The sequence below is a fragment of the Urocampus carinirostris genome, chromosome 16, assembly GCF_059441175.1.
Source record: "Urocampus carinirostris isolate Australia breed hairy pipefish chromosome 16, RoL_Ucar_1.0, whole genome shotgun sequence".
Taxonomy (NCBI): Eukaryota; Metazoa; Chordata; class Actinopteri; order Syngnathiformes; family Syngnathidae; genus Urocampus; species Urocampus carinirostris.
In genome coordinates, this window is record NC_142364.1 from 31083270 (window position 1) to 31104291 (window position 21022).

The 21022-nt window shown below is 36.3% G+C and overlaps 2 protein-coding genes across 2 annotated transcripts; one reads left to right on the forward strand and one right to left on the reverse strand.

Annotated features, from left to right (window-relative positions):
• Window positions 1-264: 264 nt before the first annotated feature.
• Window positions 265-13621, reverse strand: alad (aminolevulinate dehydratase). The gene is made up of 12 exons (XM_088319888.1): window positions 13503-13621; window positions 12333-12458; window positions 11501-11551; window positions 10477-10573; window positions 8247-8382; window positions 6711-6794; window positions 6415-6503; window positions 6237-6292; window positions 6078-6165; window positions 4084-4170; window positions 2229-2358; window positions 265-681 (listed from the first exon to the last, which is right to left on the reverse strand). The coding sequence occupies exons 2-12, from the start codon at window positions 12449-12451 to the stop codon at window positions 623-625; spliced, it is 996 nt and encodes a 331-aa protein (XP_088176014.1). The 5' UTR covers window positions 12452-12458; window positions 13503-13621; the 3' UTR covers window positions 265-622.
• A 1705-nt stretch (window positions 13622-15326) lies between these two features.
• On the forward strand, window positions 15327-18782 carry tmem203 (transmembrane protein 203). The gene is made up of 2 exons (XM_088355996.1): window positions 15327-15447; window positions 16597-18782. The coding sequence occupies exon 2, from the start codon at window positions 16744-16746 to the stop codon at window positions 17158-17160; it is 417 nt and encodes a 138-aa protein (XP_088212122.1). The 5' UTR covers window positions 15327-15447; window positions 16597-16743; the 3' UTR covers window positions 17161-18782.
• Window positions 18783-21022: the final 2240 nt, after the last annotated feature.

Below are 21022 nucleotides of genomic sequence, written 5' to 3' on the forward strand. Positions count from 1 at the left end.
CCTACTCATTTATTTCAAGGGGGACACATTTGAACTCGTATTACATTTGTTTCATGATCATACTTATCATGCCCAATTGTACAAAAAATTACAGTAAAATTGCCGAAAAACTTCAATGGGCCCATAACATGATATAGCCTGTTAAATCTTGTTTGCTAGCTTACAGTTTGACACCTGTGCACTAAGAGCAAGAGTTCCAAAGGAATATTTTCGTTTGAATTTCTGTTCCATCCACTTGGTGTGCTAGAAAAAACAAGCAGTAACAAAAATGATGAAAAACTTTTACTATGAAAACACACGAATAATAAACAGTAGTAATATTAACTTTTGGAAGGGGACTTCAGAATGAAAAAAACAAAACTTCGTTTTAGTATTTTAGCATCATTTTAAAAAGCACCCCCCCCCCCCCCACCAACAAAAAAAAAGCTGTAGAGAGTACCGGTAATATGCATTTTGTACATTTAAATATTAGTAAGTAGACTAATGAATCTGGCATATTAGAATAGCTTGGAATAGTTTTCATCAAACACATACCAGAAATTTCCCCAAAACAGACTATATGCATGTTTCCATGTGATTTACAAGTTTTTGGTCAATAGCTCTCAAAAAGGATCTTCTTTCTTCACTCTTTCAACCAGCTCAGCAACTGAGGAGTGTAGTAAGTGATGATAATATCGGCACCTTGAACAACAGGGATAAAACTCATTAGTTGCAAGCCAAATATCGTATTAGACTAGAGTAATCATTCGTTTCGTTTATAGGTGTTGCGTTCCAAAAAGGAGCAACAATAGTCAAAATTCACATAGAGGAACCTTTATTTAATGAAGACCCTTTTATTGTATTGTCTTTATTGTCACTAATATCAACGTTGTGAAAAATTGAATGCAACGCGATTAGACATGGCACTATTCCTTTAACTTCCAGGGCAAAACATGTAATAAAGACTTTGCAGGGAAAGAGATAAAATACTATCAGGATAAATAGGCAAAAACAAATTACAACGTAGTGCTTAGAAAACTGGCCAAAGTTATGATAACAATTTGATCGATCGATAGCTAGGTAGCTGCCTAGAGATAGATGTCTGTGTGTATAATGTATATACTGTACTTTAGAAACATTTTTTTTACCAATAACTTCTGTACTGTCAAAATGTAATTTTTAAAATAATCTTGCTGCTATATTGCAATATTTGTTCCAAAAAAGTATGATAAATGGGGCTTTATTCCTTCAGGTGATATTTCGTCACAATCATGTGGCCCTTAAAGAAAATGTGGGTGTAAAATGCTTTTTCCTTCCTTTAGCAAAGTGCTTCTCACTTACTTTCTGTCATTTAAAGTGGCCCGCAACACTAAAAATTCACACAAACACAAGAAAAAAAGCTCTCTGCAAAGAGCCATAAGCTACGACCAAAAATGTTACCGTTCCTGGACAAAAACCTGTAAATCTGTTGTCATTATGGGAACAGAGATAAAAAGGCTTTTTAGGTGGAGCAGATAGGCCAAAGACTGGGAATTAAGAGACAATTGACAATGTATTTGCATTACTGACTTTATTTTCAAAATATTGTCTTCATTGGACTTTTGTTCTGAAACAGTTGTATTATTAAAAACACATATATTTTTGATATTATTATAGTTTATTATTATAGTACCAGCTCAGTAGCCTAGATGGTAGGGCGCCCGCTTTGAGACTGGGAGGTCGCTGGTTCGCGCCTCGGCCGAGTCATACCTAAGACTTATAACATTGGTAAAATGGCGGCGCCCTCTGTTGGCTGCGGCTGCATCGGCTCGCTACAACGGGTCAGGTGTATCGACATTTTGTTCTGTGTACATTGTTACAAAGAATGACAATACAAAGGAAATTATTATATAATTATATTATTAGTTTGCATCAAGATTTTGATAAAAATAAAACATTTAGTGCCTAAAATATTTGTGCTCCGGTCTCATAATTATAAACTAACTCAAGGAGGGGAAGGGTTTAATTATCATGACATTTCAAAGCAAAAGGTATCGATATCAGATCCATCGATACTACGCAGTTTTTACTTGTTTTGGAATGATACCACAATTCCCAGTCCTGCCAAAAATCCGCAAAACAACGACGAGTAAATGGCAGTATAGCGAGGGATTACTGTTCTTGAACTTTTAACCTTTTATCTTAGGCCAAGAACTTCTAGAAGTGTTTGATGAAATGAAACCTGCTAACGTCCCAAAGCTCTCACTCACCTGCCCTGCGGAAAGCAGTCATGGCCTCCATCACAGCAACTCGCAAGTCAAAGGCCCCGGCTTGCGCTCCATGCCACATCATGGCAAACTCCCCCGAGACATTATAAACAGCAAGCGGATAAGTTGGAAACTAAGTACAGACAAAAAAGAGGATTCAGAAAGAAAGGAAAATATCCCCCATCTTACTTTCTTTGATTTTTTAAAGGGACGGTGTGCATTATATGACCTTTAGATGTCGCTGTAATGTAATGTAGTGCAGGGGTGTCAAACTTGTTTCAGCTGGGGGCCATATGCTTGCCACCCTAGTAGATTTAAGAGAAGGATACAAATAAAGAGGGAGGAAGAAAAAGAGGGGAAAAAGAGAGAAAAGGGTAAGAAAGAGAAATAGATAGAGCACAATAGAGAGAAAGGGGGGAGGAGAGACGAAGAGAAAGAAATATGGAAAAATCGGCATGAAAAAGAGAAAGAAATATAAAAATTGAGGAGAAGAAGAGAGTGTGAAAAAGAGAGAAGAGAGAGAAAATGAGAAAGTGAGAGAGGGTGAGAAAGAAATACAAAAAAAGGAGAGAAAAAAAAGAGATTGAGAAAGAGAAAGAAAAACAGATGAAAATTTAAAACGTGAGAGATAGAGACAAAGAAATGGAGAAAGAGAAATACAGCTCTCTTTGCTTTGCGTGGGGCGCCTGGCCTTGGCGACATCAAGCGGACATATTTAAAACTGCAGCTTTTTTTTTCTCTCACGTTACCTAGTGGGCCGGATTAAAGCCTTGGGCGGGCCTGACCTGGCCCGCCAGCTACATGTTTAACACCTCTGTGTGGTGCAACCGAAAATTAGTGCTACAAAGCACGAGAAAAATACAAACTGCAGGGACTCAAGGTGACCAAAAAGCACAATTTTTCTTCTCCTTTAATTGCCCAGCTTTTAGCAAGGTTTTTGGGTAAATGTAGCCACAAGATGTCAGCTCCCTCTAGGTGAGGCTCATGTTTAGTAAAATAAATGTAAATTTATGGACCCATGAGCATTGTAAAAAATGTATGTTTATATGTTAGTTCCTGTATTTTGCTTATTTTACAAATCAATTTTCTTTTCAATAACATTTTCTAAATTAATTACAATTAGGGAGTGATAAATGATAAACAATGTCCTTTTAAAGTGTTTTTTTTTCGTTTACGTAGAGGGAAAGCTTTGCCCTGATGGCCAATTTTATTTTATTTTTCAAAATACTAGTTCAGTGGTTAGCACATTCGCCTAACACGCAAAAGGTCTCGGTAGAAACATATGTCAGCCACCAGGCTGTACTTGTCCAAGACACACCACAGGAAATGGTGCTCCTACAACCGTAGTGGTTAAGGGATCCAACCAAGCAACTAATTTTCGATGTAAAATTTCTGGGCCAATTTAAAGTATTCAGAAAGCTATTTTACAGTTAAATCAATGCACCACGTTGGTTAAAATGGTTTATTTAATTCTAATAAAAGCACTTTTGTCTGTTATTTGACAAATAGATGTTGCCGTATGTTGTAGTGCAAACAAAAGTGACAGCTACAAAGTACAAGGGAGAATACAAACTACAGTGACTAGGTCACCAAAAATGACCGTATGACTTCTCACTCTTTTGCCCAGCCTTTCTGAGGTTTTTAGGTAACCGTAGCAGCAAAACCAGACAATTGTGTTGGCTCCCTTTAGGTGACGCACGTTATTCAAAACACATTTCAATTTCTCGACCTACAAGTGTTTAAAAAAATGCATGTTTATATCATTTAAATCCATATTGGATGATAGGAAACACTGTCCCTTTAAACAGCAGAAAGACTAATATGCAAATCAGTGATTCTGGTAATTATTATAACACACCTTGTCCTTGACTTCTCTGACAATGTCCAAATATGGCAGACCGGGTTTCACCATTAGCATATCAGCTCCTTCTCTTACATCTCGCTCCTGAGGACAAAAAAAATGTCAGATTATGCCACTTGTAAATTTCCTGCCGCCATCTCTATCAATTAGGATGGGCCTCACTCAGGTCCCTTTCCTCACATGGTTAGGCTGTGCCTTGTCATACTTTTATTCATTTAATTATGATGAGTTTATTCTGCCTGCTTACAAAAAATAATGTAGTTCTGCTTTTAATAATCCACACCTGCAAAGGAGATTGCATTAGATGTCAGGGTTTTTGGTTATTTTTATTATGATCCGCTGTTTACATCATTGTCACTATTAGCCAATCGTTTTGCTGTTCTTTGATTTTCCACACCCTTTCGGGCTGATCTGCTTTTTTAACATACGAAATTTCATAAAAATAAACAGCTTGGGAGAGAACCTTTTGAGCAGGTAGGAATTTTGCATCCTCAGAGTTTCTGTACAGTATTCTTCTGTTATCCTTGCAAGTTAAAAAGTCAATTTTTCTTTCTTTTATTTTCAGTGTCTACTAAACAATGAACCATTCAATTAATTGTTTCATGTATTCATCTTTTAACCATTGTGTGCGTCTTTGCATTTGGCTTTTTGGGTTGTGGGGATTTATTTTTATTATTGTACGTTAATTGTTTTTATACAGCACTCTGAGTTAAAATTTGTTGTCTGAAAATTGCTTAAAAAAATAATTTTAGTTTGATTCGATAATGTATACATAAACAAGGGTTTCCTTTTTAGCCCTTGCACCGGGCTATCAATGTATAGTAACCACACACTTCCTTTTGACCAATATTTGAATTACAATCCCAGTCTGTTCTGTCCCTGACTACCAAGCCCGCCAAGTGTTATGTGAAAAACCCCATAAAGATCGAGAAATACATAGTTTTTAGGTAAATGGTAGGATGAACCCAAGAATGCACCTCAGTTTAAGTGAATTCTTAAAATTTTTGAACTTATACTGTGTGTCGAATTTATTTGTGTTTTAGAGCACCTTCTTGTCTTTATTAGTCTATTTCTGTTGTAATAAGCTAAGGTCAGGGTCACGGAAGTGGTGTCCTTACGACCGTGGCTGACAGCTAACAACACTGTAAATAAAAAATACATTTTTTCTCTTTGAATTGTCACAATTATAAAGTATTACAGATGCCATTCGTTATCAGATAAAAATATAACACTTATCAATGGACTTGAAAACACTAACAAAATTCTGAAAATTGGTCACCATGATATACCAAGCCAAAATCACTTTTGGGTGACATGTATACGTGACCCGATTTTTTAGTTTTCAGTTATCTTGTTTAAGACTGATTGTGATGTTTCTCTGATGACTATATTCTGAAGATTCTAACTTTCCAATGATATGTGGCATGACATATTTCAGTGACGGGTGACATCATACAGACACGTATTTGTTTACCAAAAATCTGGTGGCCCACCGGCTGGCCATTAGAACGTGAAGGGGTTGAGGTACCATAAATTATTAAAACTCTTTACGTACCGTCATTCTTTGTAAATATATCATGTTTAATTGTGGCCACACGCAGCTGTTAGTCAAATACGGCTTATATATGCACAAAATAGATTTTCATTATAGAATATACTGGGTGCACCTTATAATCCAAAATTTACAGTACCTAAATATATTTAGGGGTGTAATGGTGCAGAAAAATCACTTTCAGTTGGCACAATTTCCCTGAGTTTTGAGTAAAGTATATCTTGTGTCCCAAAAATAGAAAAAAATATACGTGTTCATTTAAAAATGATAACAAATTAAAGGGCCATTTCTTCTAGAGAAAAAAATGCTTAAAAAACAATTGGAAGGCATATTGATAAATTACAAAATGTATAACAATTAAACAAATGTGGATGGTTTTTTGTGTTTCTTTTAAACCGTTGACAATAGTTAATGCATGGATGTCGTAACTATTATTTACCACCGCTCGAAGTGCAAGTCCTCTCGCTCCAGGAGGGAGTTGGTAGCAGCGCCTGTCCCCAAAAGCTGGCTTGGACTGTGCAGCATCTCTGAATAGACATTAGTTAAGTTCTAATATTGTTTTTTTGTGTGTGTTAATTGATCTTGTACCTTTACCTACCGGAAAGGTCCGTAATAACAAGAGGCAAACTTGGCGCTGTAGCTTAGTACCGATACCTGTCAATAAAAAACATAATCAGCTTTAAAACAAGGTGTTCAAACAAAATGTGCTTTAAAGGGATGTTTTCCGTTGTTCTCAAGTTACCAGTCTGCACAAAGTCCTTACTTGTCCAACTTACCTTGTTTCCTAAACCATTAGCGAGCAGTGCTTTTTTGATGGCCCCGACTCTTCCATCCATCATATCAGAGGGAGCAATTACGTGGCAGCCTACAACAAAACACGAGGAATGAATTTGTTGATTTAAAAATGCACTATAAATCAAGTCGGGGACCTCAGGATATGCATTACTCAATTTTATTTGACAAGGAGCACCCCATAATTATATTATACATCTAGGAAAACTGAGCAAAAAACAGTTTTATGTGAAGGTGAATTGATAACATTGAAATAATATTAACAAAATGATAGATTTACCAGCTTTGGAGTAGGCTAGTGCAACTTCTGCTAATCTCAAGCAACTAGCGTCATTGTTCAGTGAACCATCTTCATTCAAGATACCTGAAAGAGAAATACATAGAGATCATATGTATACTGTATACCTACAGTATAGTAATTTTTATTCTGAGAGACAAGGCCATGTGACTTTATTGTTTTACCGTATAAACTACAGTACTTAGGGGAGGATAGAATTAAATACTCAATAAAGAATGTCATTTTAGAATGAATTTGAGTCTAGCTGTTGTACACGTTGGTTGTTTGTTTGTTTTTTCTTACTTTGTTTTCAAAAATTTTAATTTCCTCAACACACACTTTGAACTTTTAAACACTAGTTGTTTTGATAAGGTTGATGCTAATGTACCTTTAAATGGAACCTCCATATTTTCTGTTGCTAATAGTTGATTAGTTTAGCTTGGTCACATGACTCGGATTTCTGGAAGTGTTAGGATGAAATCTGAGATCACTTTTGTTTGCCCAGGATGTAACTTTACTTGGCAAGTTTAGTTTTATTTGATTTTCAAGAGCCTAGCAATGATAATTTTGTCATATTTTGAAAGATTTAATTTAATCAAAAAAGCAAACTTTTAAAAGCTAGTTTTGTTGTCATTAAATGTTTTGATGCTAATGTATCTAAAACAGTTCTTGCACGTTTTCTGTTGTTTAGAATTAAACTACAATTTGAGATGGTCAAAGAATATTTTTCCCAATTTGTATATTTGTATTATAGCATTACTGTAGTATTTCTGTAAAGTATTTCAAAAGTAATATTTTTGTAGTAGTTCTGTAGTATTTTGTAGTATTTCCATATTCTTTTTGAATTCCTGCAAAATTACTGTAGTTGTACTTTTGTAGTATTTCCGGTGTAATATTCTTTAGTAGTATTTTTGTATTATGGTAGTACTGTAGTGGCATTTTTGTAGTTTTTCTGTCAAAGTATTTTTTTGTATTTCCAGAGTAGTATTCGCTGTAGTAGTTTTGTAGTATTTCCATAGTGGTATTTTTCTAGAATTTATTTAGTATTTTTAGTCATATTAATTTAATAGCTCTATCTTTTGTAGTATTTCTGGTCTAACATTTATAAGGTAGCGTTTTTTGTATAAAAGTATGACTGTTGTAGTATTTCTATAGTTTTTTTTTCTTTTCAGAAACAAAACAAAAAGTCCCTGTTTTTAAGCACTAAATTTGAAATTCAGTTTCGGAGTAATTTTTTTGTATTTTTGTTGTAAATTGGGACAATGAGGATAAGGTGCGCACCAAAAAAAAACATTGTTCTTTTTTTTTAGTAGTACTCTATTTACAATTTTTTATATGATCATTATATTTTGACCATTTTGGTTTGGTGGACAGGATTGAAAAGTCTGAGGGGGCACATGATTTGCCCACCCCTGGTCTACAAATTCAGGACAATATAAGTTATCGTATCAGTAGGGGGAAAATACAGTTATCATACATATTATGCTGCTAATTTTTTCGTCTCACTAAATATTGCAGAAGAAGGTCCATCAAACGTACCACAGTGACCGTGTGATGTGTAGGGACACAAGCAGACGTCACATGCCACCAACAGGTTTGGGAACAAGAATCTGATTTTTTTCACAGCCATCACAGCCGGAGTGTCGTCCGTGTCTGCCCCTGACCCTCTTTCATCCTAAGGCACAAAGGAACACCTTGTTTGTATCATTCACAACTTTTTATACCATAGGTGTCAGACTCTGGCCCAGAGTACTGTAAAATTCAGGCTATAAAACGTGACTTTTTCCCAAGATTTCAAGCCTGCGTCTTATGCGCCGAGCAGTAAAGGTAAGAACGAGATCAGTGGAATATATGTGTCGAGGAAGACTCAAGTTTGATGTAACTTTGTCTTTTGTGCATGAATAAAAATAGCATGAACAGACACTTATCATGGAAAAGTGTCAATGAAAAGGGGAGAGTTAACTACCATATTAGGAATAATTTTACGAGTCTGTTTATTTTTGTAAGCAGAAATAATGTTGCGAAACGAACAGATTACAAAAAGCAACGCCCTACGAAGCAGAAATGTTTAAGACGTATTCTTATTTATCTGTCGATATTCACGTGTGTTTTGGAGTAAATATTTTGCACGGTCGGATTCTATGGATTGTCCTTAATGTAATTAAGCCATTTTCGCAGACAAAGAGGTTAAAAATGGACAGGGGACGTAATGGTGAGTTACCTCGGTTTTAAAGTTTATGGTTATCTTGTTTCAGACTGATCGGGATGTTTTATTTAGTATATTTTGAATCCCAAGTTTAAAGCTTTCCAAGGATATGTGTCATGACGCATTTCAGTGACTGGTGACATCGTACGGCAAAGTGTTTGTTAATCAAAAGTTGAGGGGTTAACTTACTGTGTTTTATTAAAATTCAATCTGTGTACCGTCTTTCTTTGTAAATATCTTATGTGTCAATGTGGGCACGTGCGGCTTAGAGTCAGGTGTGGCTTGTGTATGCACAAAATGTTTTTTCCTATAGAAATTAACTGGGTGCGGATTTTAATCAAGTGCACTTCATAGTCCGAATTTTACAGTATATTTTTGTCTCATCTAAGGCGCACCGTACCATAATGCATAGAATTAAAACTACTGTAAAGGCTAGGGTTACACACAAAAAAGAGCTGTATTTGTGCTTTCATTGATCGGTCGTAAAATATCAAATTCATACAATTGCATAATATTGGATACAGTGGGAATCAAATCCAGATCGCACCGTGGAGTACGCTAGATTATATCCACACTAGGGATACTAACTACCAATAAAGAGGCATTACGTCTTATGTCACCATCACACCATTTTTAATCACGGTGCCAAATTGTTGATGTTATCATTGGGCAGGCTAGCAAAAATAATGTCACAATAGGAGTTTTCACAAAGTGCACGAGATTAGAAACAGAATGACGAGGAAGACATTATGGGAGGTAATTTGGTCGTTTTGAACTGAATGAAGGGACCGAAATTGTGTGGACTAATCCAGTCGTCCTGATAAATATAAATAAACATGTCTGGGTCCGTGACTAAAAATAGTGTGATAATGTGATAAGACCTAATGCCTTTTCAATGTGTCATCTGTATATTGGTGGTTCAGGGCAGTGATTTTGAACCACTGTGCTGCGGCACACTAGTGTGCCGTGAGAGATCGTCAGGTGTGCCGGAAGAAATTATCCAATGTCACTTTTTAAAATTTAATAAAACATTTTTGAATCATTTTCTACAAATATTATGTCATTATCAAATATAAAAACTAAGGGGATTATAAATTATATTGCAATTAAACATACTGTTTAGTGTCATTTTATAACATTTTTGGTTAGTGGTGTGCTGCAAAATTTTCCCAATGTAAAAAACATGCCCTGGCTCAAAAAAATTTTGAAAAACACTGGTCAAGGGGATATGATCTCCCTGTATCGGTCCAGGTTCAATTCTCATTACATTTAATGTTTTGCGATTGTAAACAGCGCTCTTGTGGTTAAGGTTCTGTTCACAACCCATTTTATACAAAGACTTAAGCCTACTCAAAGTTTAGAATTGCAAACAATATTCTACATACAGCTCTGGTTCATTCACCTAACCCATGTATTAGTACTAATTAAATCCAACCAGTGACACCAACATGTGTTCTATTTCTTTTTTAGATCATTTTCTGTACTTAAGAGAGGGACTGCCCGCTTGTGACACATCAGGTTCATAGTTTAGTGAACAAGCGGTTAGAAAGTTAATGGACCTACCTTTACTATATTTGTGGGAACACCAAAGATCAGCACACATTTCAAGCCATTCTCTATAAGCGGCTTCAACATTCCCTCCAGTTTGTTCACCCCATATCTATGTCAGAGAGAATATAAAAACTAAATACATAACAAATTCAGGAAAATTGTTTTTTTACATTCAAGTATGCATTTATTAAATAAACCAAATTGCTTATCCTTAATATGTAAATTATTATTGAACTTTGTCAAGTTTTTTTAGGCGAATATTTGTGAAAAACTAGGATTCTTATTCAAATCACTTAAGTTTTTGTTGCTTATAAAGATTCCCTCCAAAAATATTCAACTGGTTTAGGGGTACTTGGATGAAAAAATAGATTTTCCAGGGGATACGTCACTAGAAAGGGTTAAGTATAGAATAAGTTGTCATTGTAACAGGTCAAATGGACAAAGAAATTTAAAAGTGGCAACCGGTGCAAAAAAAGAACGAAAAAAAATGTACAAAAAATAAAATGCCACAGTTTATAATAAAAGAGTTAAGGGTAATAGTCAAAAGAAATGAGCCAGATAGAATTAAAATATAAAAAAAAAAATAACCACTGGTGTATCCTTATCCGGTTACTTTATCTCTTATGCTTAATCCGCAATTAATTACACATTACCAAATTCTAACAACAATATGTGGTCATTTACGATATGCCCAAACCAATAGATCAGGTAAACTAAGGCTACAATAATGTTAACATTCAAAAAAACTCGAAAGGTTTCACTATTTTGGACTGTGATCATGACTATCTTTCTCAACAACAATATCTCCATTTTGAATGAATTGCATGTTCATCTTATCAGTGTCCAGAAACTGTTGTGCTCGATCCACCCTGAGCAAAGTTTTTTTCCCCATCTCAGGACAACACCCTTCATATCAAGTGAAAATTTTGCCCCCCAAAAAAATTACTTTTAATAATCATGGATTGGATGCGTTATTCGCAAATGAATACTACATGCGATAGAATCATTTTTGTGTTTTTTTGTTTTGTTTCTTTACCTAGCTTGTCCAGGCAGGCTTCCAATAGGCTCCACAGCATCCACATTATCTCTAGATGAGTGGTGAGAAACATGAAGCGTTTATGTAGGTAAGACAGACATTTAAAAGTTGATGGCTCAACATTGCTCTCTATTTGCAGAGTTCATACAGGTTTTACATGGCCAAAATTCAAGTAATTTTTACAACTTTCAAAGTCAATTTTTCCATTCCCCGTGTAACGTTAAAAGTAGAAATCCAGTGTGAACAATGTATTTTACTTATACACCAATATATCTGCTTTTTACATGTGCAACTTTACATTTTGCATGTGTATTTATCAAGAAATGATTTTTAGTTCTTAAGTAAATTGCCAATATATTTGAGGATCTAAACAATACGTGTGTAAATATTTTTGAAACAGATCTCTTCCTGAAAGTAACATGTAGCTTACATTTTCAGTTGCAGGAAGTTCTTCCCATTAAAATTTAACACTGGGAAAAACTACCGTAAATTGTTTGCATGGACCATAATAAATGTTCATAATTGATATGTAACCCTTACTCTAATACACATTTCGTAGTGCCTTGTTTAGGTGTAGCATGCAACTGTTCTCTTCGTCGCGACCCATAGGGGAGGGATGACACTTCATAGGACAATTCCATACAAACAAATGCCAGCTGCCGGGAATCTCGAGGGAAGAGAAAATGCAATAGCAAAACGAAGCCACCAGAAGGCAGTGACGGCGTCATTTTTAAGGAGACTTGTTGACAGAATTAAAATTGAAGTATTTCAAGGATTTTAAGTACCCGTACGAACCTTTTATTTATTTGGGAAGAAAAATGGAGCTACTTACGTGATGAAAATAGGATAAATCAAATTGTCTGCTCTTAGATCTGTAGCACAGGTCTGCCAATATCGGAGTGTTGGGTCGAAATAGCCACTATGAATGATTGACTGCGCTGGTGTCTGCATCTTGACCCTCAAACATATAAACATACAAAAAGCTGGACAGTGAGCAGGAAACATTGGGAGTGTCTGCACGAGTAGTTTCAACTTATGCATTGTAACAACATTGTCTATTTTTCCAGTTCAGTCAGTGATAAATTGGCCAAGCATGCGTGATGCTAAACAATGTTCAAGTCAAAGGGATAGTGTGTATTACTTTCCCTCTAGATTTCGCCATGTTGTGTCATGCAACCAAGAACGAGTGCTAAAGAAAAAAATACAAACTCCAGAGACTCAAAGCGACCTAAGCGCACCATTTCTCTTCTTATTTTATGCCACGTCCTTAGCAGAAAAATGGCGTATAATAGTGTTAGCTCCTTCTACGTGAGACTCATGTAATGTAAAATACATACAAAGTTATTGACTTGACTGAGTATTTAGGAAAATACACATTTGTATGATATTTCTGGTATTTGTGGCTGGTTATTTAAATCAATATTGTTTATTTTTTAATGAATGATTGAATACCACTATAAAGGTGCTAAATAATACACGCGGTCCCTATAAGCCACAAAACATTTTCGTGTGAACTTTTTCTATCAATTGTGTAATTTGTTTGCTTGGTACATAAACTAGCTCAAACAAATAATCTTTCATTTTATTCTCCCTAGTTTGTTTTGCTGTGAGTAAATAGGTTTGTTATCGCTTAATACGGGACATTGCATTGATAAGGAAAACATTTGGCAGAGGGTGACAGTTAGGGATACTTTTGAGTATTATTTAGGCACCATGTTAGACATACACGGCTTCATTCAGAAGGAACACGTTTTCATATTTTTAAAAATAATCAAAACATTTAAGTATATGATATGTATCTATGACTGATATGTAGACGATAGATTTTTATTTGATTTTAAATACTTATCGGGGGCCCCTGAGAACGAGCACGGAAACTTAAGTTGTCACCTTGGCCAAATATGGTTAGATTTTTTTCTCTTATCTCTTGCGGGGATGAAAAATAGAATAGAATTAACTTTCTAAATTGCCAAAGTTAATCATGAATATAAACATCACTTACCTGGAAAGGACAGAGCTCAAATGAGTGAACGAGTGACACTCTTTCAGTTTAGTGACGGTTGAGTATCTTCTTTAGACTCCATTTGCAGCCAATTAATCTGTAGCCATTTTCACTACCGCCATCTAGAGACTAGGTGTTAAATGAAAAAAAAATAATATATACATATATATGTATATATATATATATATATATATATATATATATATATATATATATATATATATATATATATATATATATATATATATATATATATATATATATATATATATATATATATATATATATTTTTTTTTTAATATAATGTAACTTCAGATTTTATTGTCTGCTTCCTATGAAATTTTTGATCCAAACCGTTTTTTTTATGGCATATATATTTAGTTTGGTTTAACAGTATTTATTTGTCAGTGTGTATGTCATATTACTCGGCAATATTGATCATATGGGTGTTTAAAAGTGTCTACAAATGTTACATACTCATACCTGTCAACCTGTACGTTTTTGCCATACAAAGTATGTTTATTATGCATTTTAAGACGTGTACGACGAACAAGAAAATCTATACGGAAAATTGTAAGTTTGTCAATTATGGGTAACATCCGGTAAACACTGACTATTGCGAAACGGCAAATCAATCAAGTCTAACGAGTTTGCCGCGGTATCTCTATCTCTGTATCGTTTTTTTCGTTGCAAACGAAGCGAGAGTTTGATGCTACTGTGTGCATGCATCTGCCGCCTGGGGATTTCCCATCATGCATCATTACGGGGAAAAAAATGGTGTAAGATTATTTTGTATTTTGTAAGGGAAAATACGACAGTTTGTACAGGCATGGAGCCGTGGAGGTTGACAGGTATGCATACTCAATTAACTTGTTTTGATCGTTACATAATTTCTGCCAGATTCTGGTTCAAGGCATTTATTGCATGTTTTGACCTATGATGGACAGCTCAGTTTGTTTTTTGTTTGTTCAGTACACTTCTTTTTTTAATCAAGACAAATAATAATAATGATAATTTCCTTTGTATTGTCATTCTTTGTAACAATGTACACAGAACGAAATGTCGATACACCTGACCCGTTGTAGCGAGTCGATGCAGCCGCAGCCAGAGGGCGCCGCCATTATACCAATTAGGTATGTCTCGGTCGAGGCGCGAACCAGCGACCTCCCAGTCTCAAAGCGGGCACACTACCATCTAGGCTACTGAGCTGGTAAATATTGGTAAATGATGATAAATGGTAAATGTTCTGCATTTATATAGCGCTTTTCAAGTCAATGACCTCCCAAAGCACTTCACAATGTGCTTCACACTTACCCATTCACACACACACTCACACACCAAGAGCGGCCAAGCAGAAATGCAAGGCGCCGACCTGCTTATTGGGGGCATTAGAGATTCAGTGTCTTGCCTAAGGACACTTCGACATATACAGTAACACGGAGGAGCCGGGAATCGAACCTGCGTCTCTTGATCCCATTCATTAGTATTCCACACTGCATTTGAGTATTAATAGAATGAGTGAACATATTGTAAATGAGTGACGCTGGGTGTATTTTGATCCTTGTTGGTCGTGTGATCACTGGATATGACAGATACAGTATAAGATATATACAGTATACAGATATAATGACAGTATCCCCACAAATATGTGGGTCTGTGTAGTTTTTCCCTTTACATATAGAAATTGAAATCTGATTTACACACAATAATAAAGGAATAACTTGTTTAGTTTTGTCATTAGTTTGTTTTTTAGAATACACACATTTTTGCAACTTAATATTACGCCACAAGTGACGTCAGCTTCACGGCCACCATACAGTATGAACCGTATTCTCGCGATATTTCAGCACACTAGTGCAGTTATACCGTCGATGTTAATAGTCCTAGCATTGTGGATTGACGCTTTTCGTCTGAATGGAACGGAAAATGCTGGAATTATGTTGAGGTATGATAATAGTAACACACGTTAGTCTGTCAAGAGTAATAATCAATGTGTGTTTTGTTCTGTCATCTGTGATCATGTTTTGTTAGCTAGTGTTAATGTAAGAGCTATCTTCATTGCTATGCTGTAAAAGTCGAAGCTTCAGTATCTCGTTTAGGGTAATCTTGCTATTATTCAAAAATTGATTAGTGGTGGCATACTCCTCAAATACGACTGGTAAAAATGCGTGGCGTCCGTAATTGTCAAGTCAAGTCACACTGGTTTCTATAGCACTTTATCACCAAAAAATTATCAAAAGGGTACACAGATCACCATTACAACATCCTCTGATCTGAAACCTGCACGAGGGCAATGAAAAATTAAAATTCCCTATTGTGTGTGTGTGTGTGTGTGTGTGTGTGTGTGTGTGTGTGTGTGTGTGTGTGTGTGTGTGTGTGAATCACATTGTAAAGCGCTTTGGGACGTCTTCCTTGACTTGAAAAGCCCTATATAAATGCAGACCATTTATCATGTTTATTTATTTAGCCCTTAAAAGTAATCTCAAAGGGCTGGACAGACCACAGATTATTGCAAACTACAGACTATTATTACATCATCCCCTGATCTGAAACCTAAACCCCGAGAACGGATCGATCATCAGGTAATTTCCCTTCCAGGATTACTAGACAACCATAGATTATGCAAGGGCATCAAAGGTCAATACAAAACGTAAACATTAATTCTAAATAATTACAGAAATCCTACAAAAAGTCCTGTTTCAGTAAGAGTAGAAAATGCCTCCTAGTGGCGAACCTGGAAAAAGATGAGGAAAAAAAAGTTTTGGGGAGAAATGCACGTACTCGTGAATGAGCTGACTGAAGCTGTGGTCCTGACTAGAAGCTAGGAAAAGAGTAACAGTCCGTACAGCTCTTTTCCTCACATCTCAACTGGAAAGGGAGCCAGTGCAAGTTGGCCAAAATTTGGGATGATATGTTCAAACTCTCTTGTCCTAGTCAAAAGGCGCACTGCAAACTGTTTATGATAAACAAGTAAGACCGGAGAGCTATGCATAATAGTATTTGAGGCAAAACGTAACAAACGCATGAATTATAATCTCAGCATCTGGTTTTGACGGCGTCAGGTAATCGTTAACGGTTTTTTTTCCTTCTCTAGGTTTTTGTCGTGAGACTGCGAGCGCATCTTGCATCAGATTGGATTAAAAGATGTAGCCTAAAGCGAAGTGGCAGGCACAACTTAAGTCCTTGTCTGTGACGTCTCTTCAGGGCTCCAGGTGTTCTCCAACATACAGATTCCTCCACCATGCTGTTCTCTTTGCGTGAACTGGTCCAATGGCTCGGCTTCGCCACCTTTGAACTTTTTCTCCACTTACTGGCTTTGCTGGCCTTCAGCATACTGGTGGCCCTGCGAGTCGACATGTTTGCCCCCGTATTGAGCTGGTGGCTGGTTTTCATCCCCCTGTTTGCCGCTGACGGTCTCAGCACCTACTTCACAGCCATAGTTTCCATCCGGCTTTACCAAGAGAATGAGAAGCGTTTGGCAGTGCTGCGGCTGTTTTGGGTTCTGACGGTGCTCAGCCTGAAGCTGGTGTGCGAGGTGCTCCTGTGCCAAAAACTTGCTGAGCAAGAACAAGCCAGGGACCTTTGGTTCGGTCTCATTGTCTCACCACTCTTCATCCTCCTGCAGTTGCTGATGATACGAGCTTGTCGAGTCAACTAAATAATAGGTTTTGGGGTGTTCTTTAACAATATGAAGAGCGTTCCCACAATTTTTCGTTTGGAGATTTATAACGTAAGAAGGTTGGTTGTTTCATTTTGGCTCTTGGCATCTGTTTTTGTGACCATATACAGGGTGTCCCAACAATGTGTCCACATTTAAGCAGCAGATAACTCAATTATTTATTTTCTCTTTATAGACTGATTCCATTAAACCGAGTGATGGCAACCAGACTTGACTTTGAATAAAGAAAATGTATTCTAAACATTTACTGGAAGTAAGAAATGCAATTCATTCTAAGTGAATTAACACAGTGGTCAATCATAATGCGTATCACCAGGTCCCTTGTAGGTTAAATTCTATCTGTTAACCAAACGATTTAATTTAAATGTGTCCTCGCAGCAATGACTTCGTTGAAATGTTTCTTTTGTGGGTCTTGTTTATGTATGTGGACTCCCGGAATTCTTCTTATGGGCGTCCTGAACAATTGCATCAGCTTCAAACTTATCTCGCAATGTGTTTATGGTAACTCATGTTGGTGGTGTAAGTAAAAATAGTGTGATAATGAGATAAAATCGGTTGTCTTTCCAAATGTAATCTGTATCACTGGTGGTTCTAGTGGTTAGATTTAGGCAACCTCACTGTCGCGACCCAGGTGTGACTCCGGTTGTATACGATGTTTTGCGATTTTGATCAGCGACATTTTTGCTAAAATGTGCAACAATTCTACACAAATAAATACGGTAGCTCATACTGAACTCGTAGTTCCATGCGCCTCATAGTGCAGTATGCCTTATCTATATGACAAAAGTTTTTGGCGGGTGCATCTCATAATCCGGTACGCCTTGTGCGAAAAATATGATACCTTTCTTCAAAGTCAATTCTTGCTGCCATCACTAGGTTAAATGGGCTCAGTCCATAAAGAAAGAATAAATTGTGTTACCAGCTGCTAAAATGTGAATACACTTTTTTTGGAACACCATTCTTGTTCCGTGCATCTCACTTTTTTTTGTGTGTCTGTTTCTAATTGATCAAAAAACATCCACTGTATGTACAATGGATATATATATATATTTGACACCACGTAAGGATCCTAAACAAAGTGTGCCTGTTAAGTTCAAGAATGTTCACAAACTTCAATGCCAGGTGTTTGTTTTTGCTCTTAAAACTGAAAAGAATGGAGCAAAATTATACAATCTCTTAACCCATTGTCAATTCTCTCGAGTAAGGGTTGTTTAATCAGGCTTCATTGTAGTGCAATCGCAAAAAAAATGATAAGCTTTGAAAAAATGCACTGAAGCACATGATACAGGAGACCGTGTCAACTATTTATGGTTTGTTTGACTTTTTCATAAAAGCTCATACAAATTAGAACAATCTAAATGTGTCTTCTTCATTTGTTCTCATTTTCCCTTACATAGTTTTTATTTGTATCCAATGCTGTGCATATTGTGTATGTATTTAAATCCTTATTTGCATTTTATTCGTTAAAATGTATCTGCCTTGTATATAAATTTATCAGCCATGTATATATCGATTTGAGAAATACATTGACAATGTAATTGTTGTTTTTGTTGTTGCAGCTTTGTTTTAATATATGATTTAAATAAAAACATTTAATCTATTTTCTTTTGTGAGCGAAGAGTTTCGTAGGTCTGATTTTGCCCACAGGAAGGCGCTATAGGCTTGCGTCAAAGGCCTGATTTTCATCCAAGACAAAAGTTAATTGGACACTGTGGATTGTTTAGCGCCCCCTATGGGTGAAAAACATTAAATCTAAATTAACCCAATTTTGAAAACACATCGATACCTTATATCTATATGCACCCATCGTTAAGAAGCCTAGTTCCTCACTAAGCATTTTCACCATTACTTTTCTCCATTTGCAGAGAAGTTTGATTTAAGTTTTTTGTTCTCCCAGAATTTTGAAATAAACAACAAAGAATAACTAGATTTGTTTCACACGTGAGAAATTGTGTTTCTAAGGATAGAGGCGTACCAATACCAGGTACCGTTACAGATACCAACCTTTTATTGGTACATGTTGGCTGCTACCAGTATCAACTGTCTTTGAGTAGCTATCAAGAACCTGATGTATCTGTCTAAATCTTGAAGAAATATATTATTGAAAGTCCCTAAAAATGCCACAAACTCGTTTATCTTTAAAACGTTAATACTTATATTTTAAGTGTGTTAATAATGCCCAAATGAGTTAAAAGAGCCCATATGCTTTACTTTCCACTGCACTTCTCTGCTTTTATCTTACATTTGTCGGAGCTGTTCGGGACTGAGCCCATGTGGTTTGAGGAATGTAAAAGTAAGATAAAGACTGTTTTAAGTACAGCCCAAACGCCAACCTAAACCCCAAGAGAGGTGAAAAAAGGACGCGATTATTCCAGAGCATCTAAGAAATGCACGTACATGCATGTGCATCTAGAACTAGCTGACTATGGCTGCAATCATGACTTTAAGCCAGGAGATGGCTGAGTTACAAAGCAACTCCTTTAAAGGTACAGGGAGTAAGTAATATTTGACCAGTAAATGACACTGTATCGTCTAAGGCAGGGGTCAGCAACCTTTTTGGTGTGGAGTGCCAGTTTCAAATTTCCTTGTAAATCAGTGTGCCACACCAAGATTAATGACTCGTATAACATTTTTTTTAAAATCCAACAGCTGTAATTTTACACCAGTCCAAATACACAACATGTATAGCCATTTTAATCGTATAACTCAGTGTTTTTCAACCCTTTTTGAACCAAGGTCCACTTTTATTTATAAAAAAGTTCCGTGGCACACCGTCCGTCGAAAATGTTTAAAAATGAAGTTAGGTCAAATATTTCACTGTACTATCGCATAAGCAGATAATTAGTATATAAAAAGAAGAAAATAATATTTAAAAGAAAAGAAAGAAAGAAATGAATGATGTGCTTTATGTTTTTATTTTTTACAGTGCAATCTTAAACCGCTTTGTTAAACAAATTAAGTTATTAAATGTACTGTGCTACCTCAAGAGCAGATAATTAGTTCATAAAAAGTATATAAAAATCTACTGCCACCTACCGTTATGGATGACTTTTACAATTCCTCGTCTGAAGATTGCAAAAATACAGATTTTTTTGGAAAGATAAAATTGGGCAAATTCCAGCGGCACATTAAACAAGGTCTCATGGCACACTCGTGTGCCCCGGCACACTGGTTGAAAAATACTGGTATAACTGACCAACTTCCACTATTCTTGTTCATCAATCAACCCAAAAATGAATGTGAATAACAAGTGGAAAGGCCTGTAGCCATCCGTTACTTCAACTAACCAGAATCAACCATTCTTCACCAACAATGAACTCCAATCAAAAACAAGTGCTATGGACAGATACCATACCATTCATCAATGATATCTTGTTGCAGAAAATATCAAAACTTGAAATAACACCGGCAAAGCAGGAGGAACGCGCACGCGCGCACACACACGCACACACACACGCTTCTTTAAAATATTCGCCATCAGTAAATGGTTTTCTGTGCTTTGTTATGCAGTGAGCAATGTGATAGCTTGCTTCAGTAGTGGTGTTTTTAGCAGTGACAAAGGCTTCAGGGTCTGTGTTTGTCTGCCGTACCTGGACACAGCGCGTTTTAATTTCTCCGCCTTGAATTCATGTTCATGTTTCGTCTCGTAATGACGTTTAACACTTGATGCGCGGGGTAAAACGCTCTCGGGGCATAATGCACAAAACAGCACGGTCATTTTTTGCACAAAGCCCCAGTCATCTGTCCACGCTGGGTGGAAAGAATGCAATGTTTTCGCTCGAGGAGCCGTCATGATTCGTTCATTTATCGCGCGCGTGGTCTCGTTGGCTGGGTTAAAACA

What these genes read in the sequence shown, in the direction of transcription:
- tmem203 (XM_088355996.1), top strand. Translation starts at nt 16,744, where the DNA reads ATGCTGTTCTCTTTGCGTGAACTGGTCCAATGGCTCGGCTTCGCCACC.
- alad (XM_088319888.1), bottom strand. Translation starts at nt 12,451, where the DNA reads ATGCAGACACCAGCGCAGTCAATCATTCATAGTGGCTATTTCGACCCA. An exon ending in GACTTGCACTTCGAGCGGTG is followed by an intron (nt 4,171 to 6,077) that starts GTAAATAATAGT and finishes TTTTGTCCTCAG; the next exon opens with GAGCGAGATGTAAGAGAAGG. An exon ending in TCAGAGAAGTCAAGGACAAG is followed by an intron (nt 2,359 to 4,083) that starts GTGTGTTATAAT and finishes GTCTGTACTTAG; the next exon opens with TTTCCAACTTATCCGCTTGC.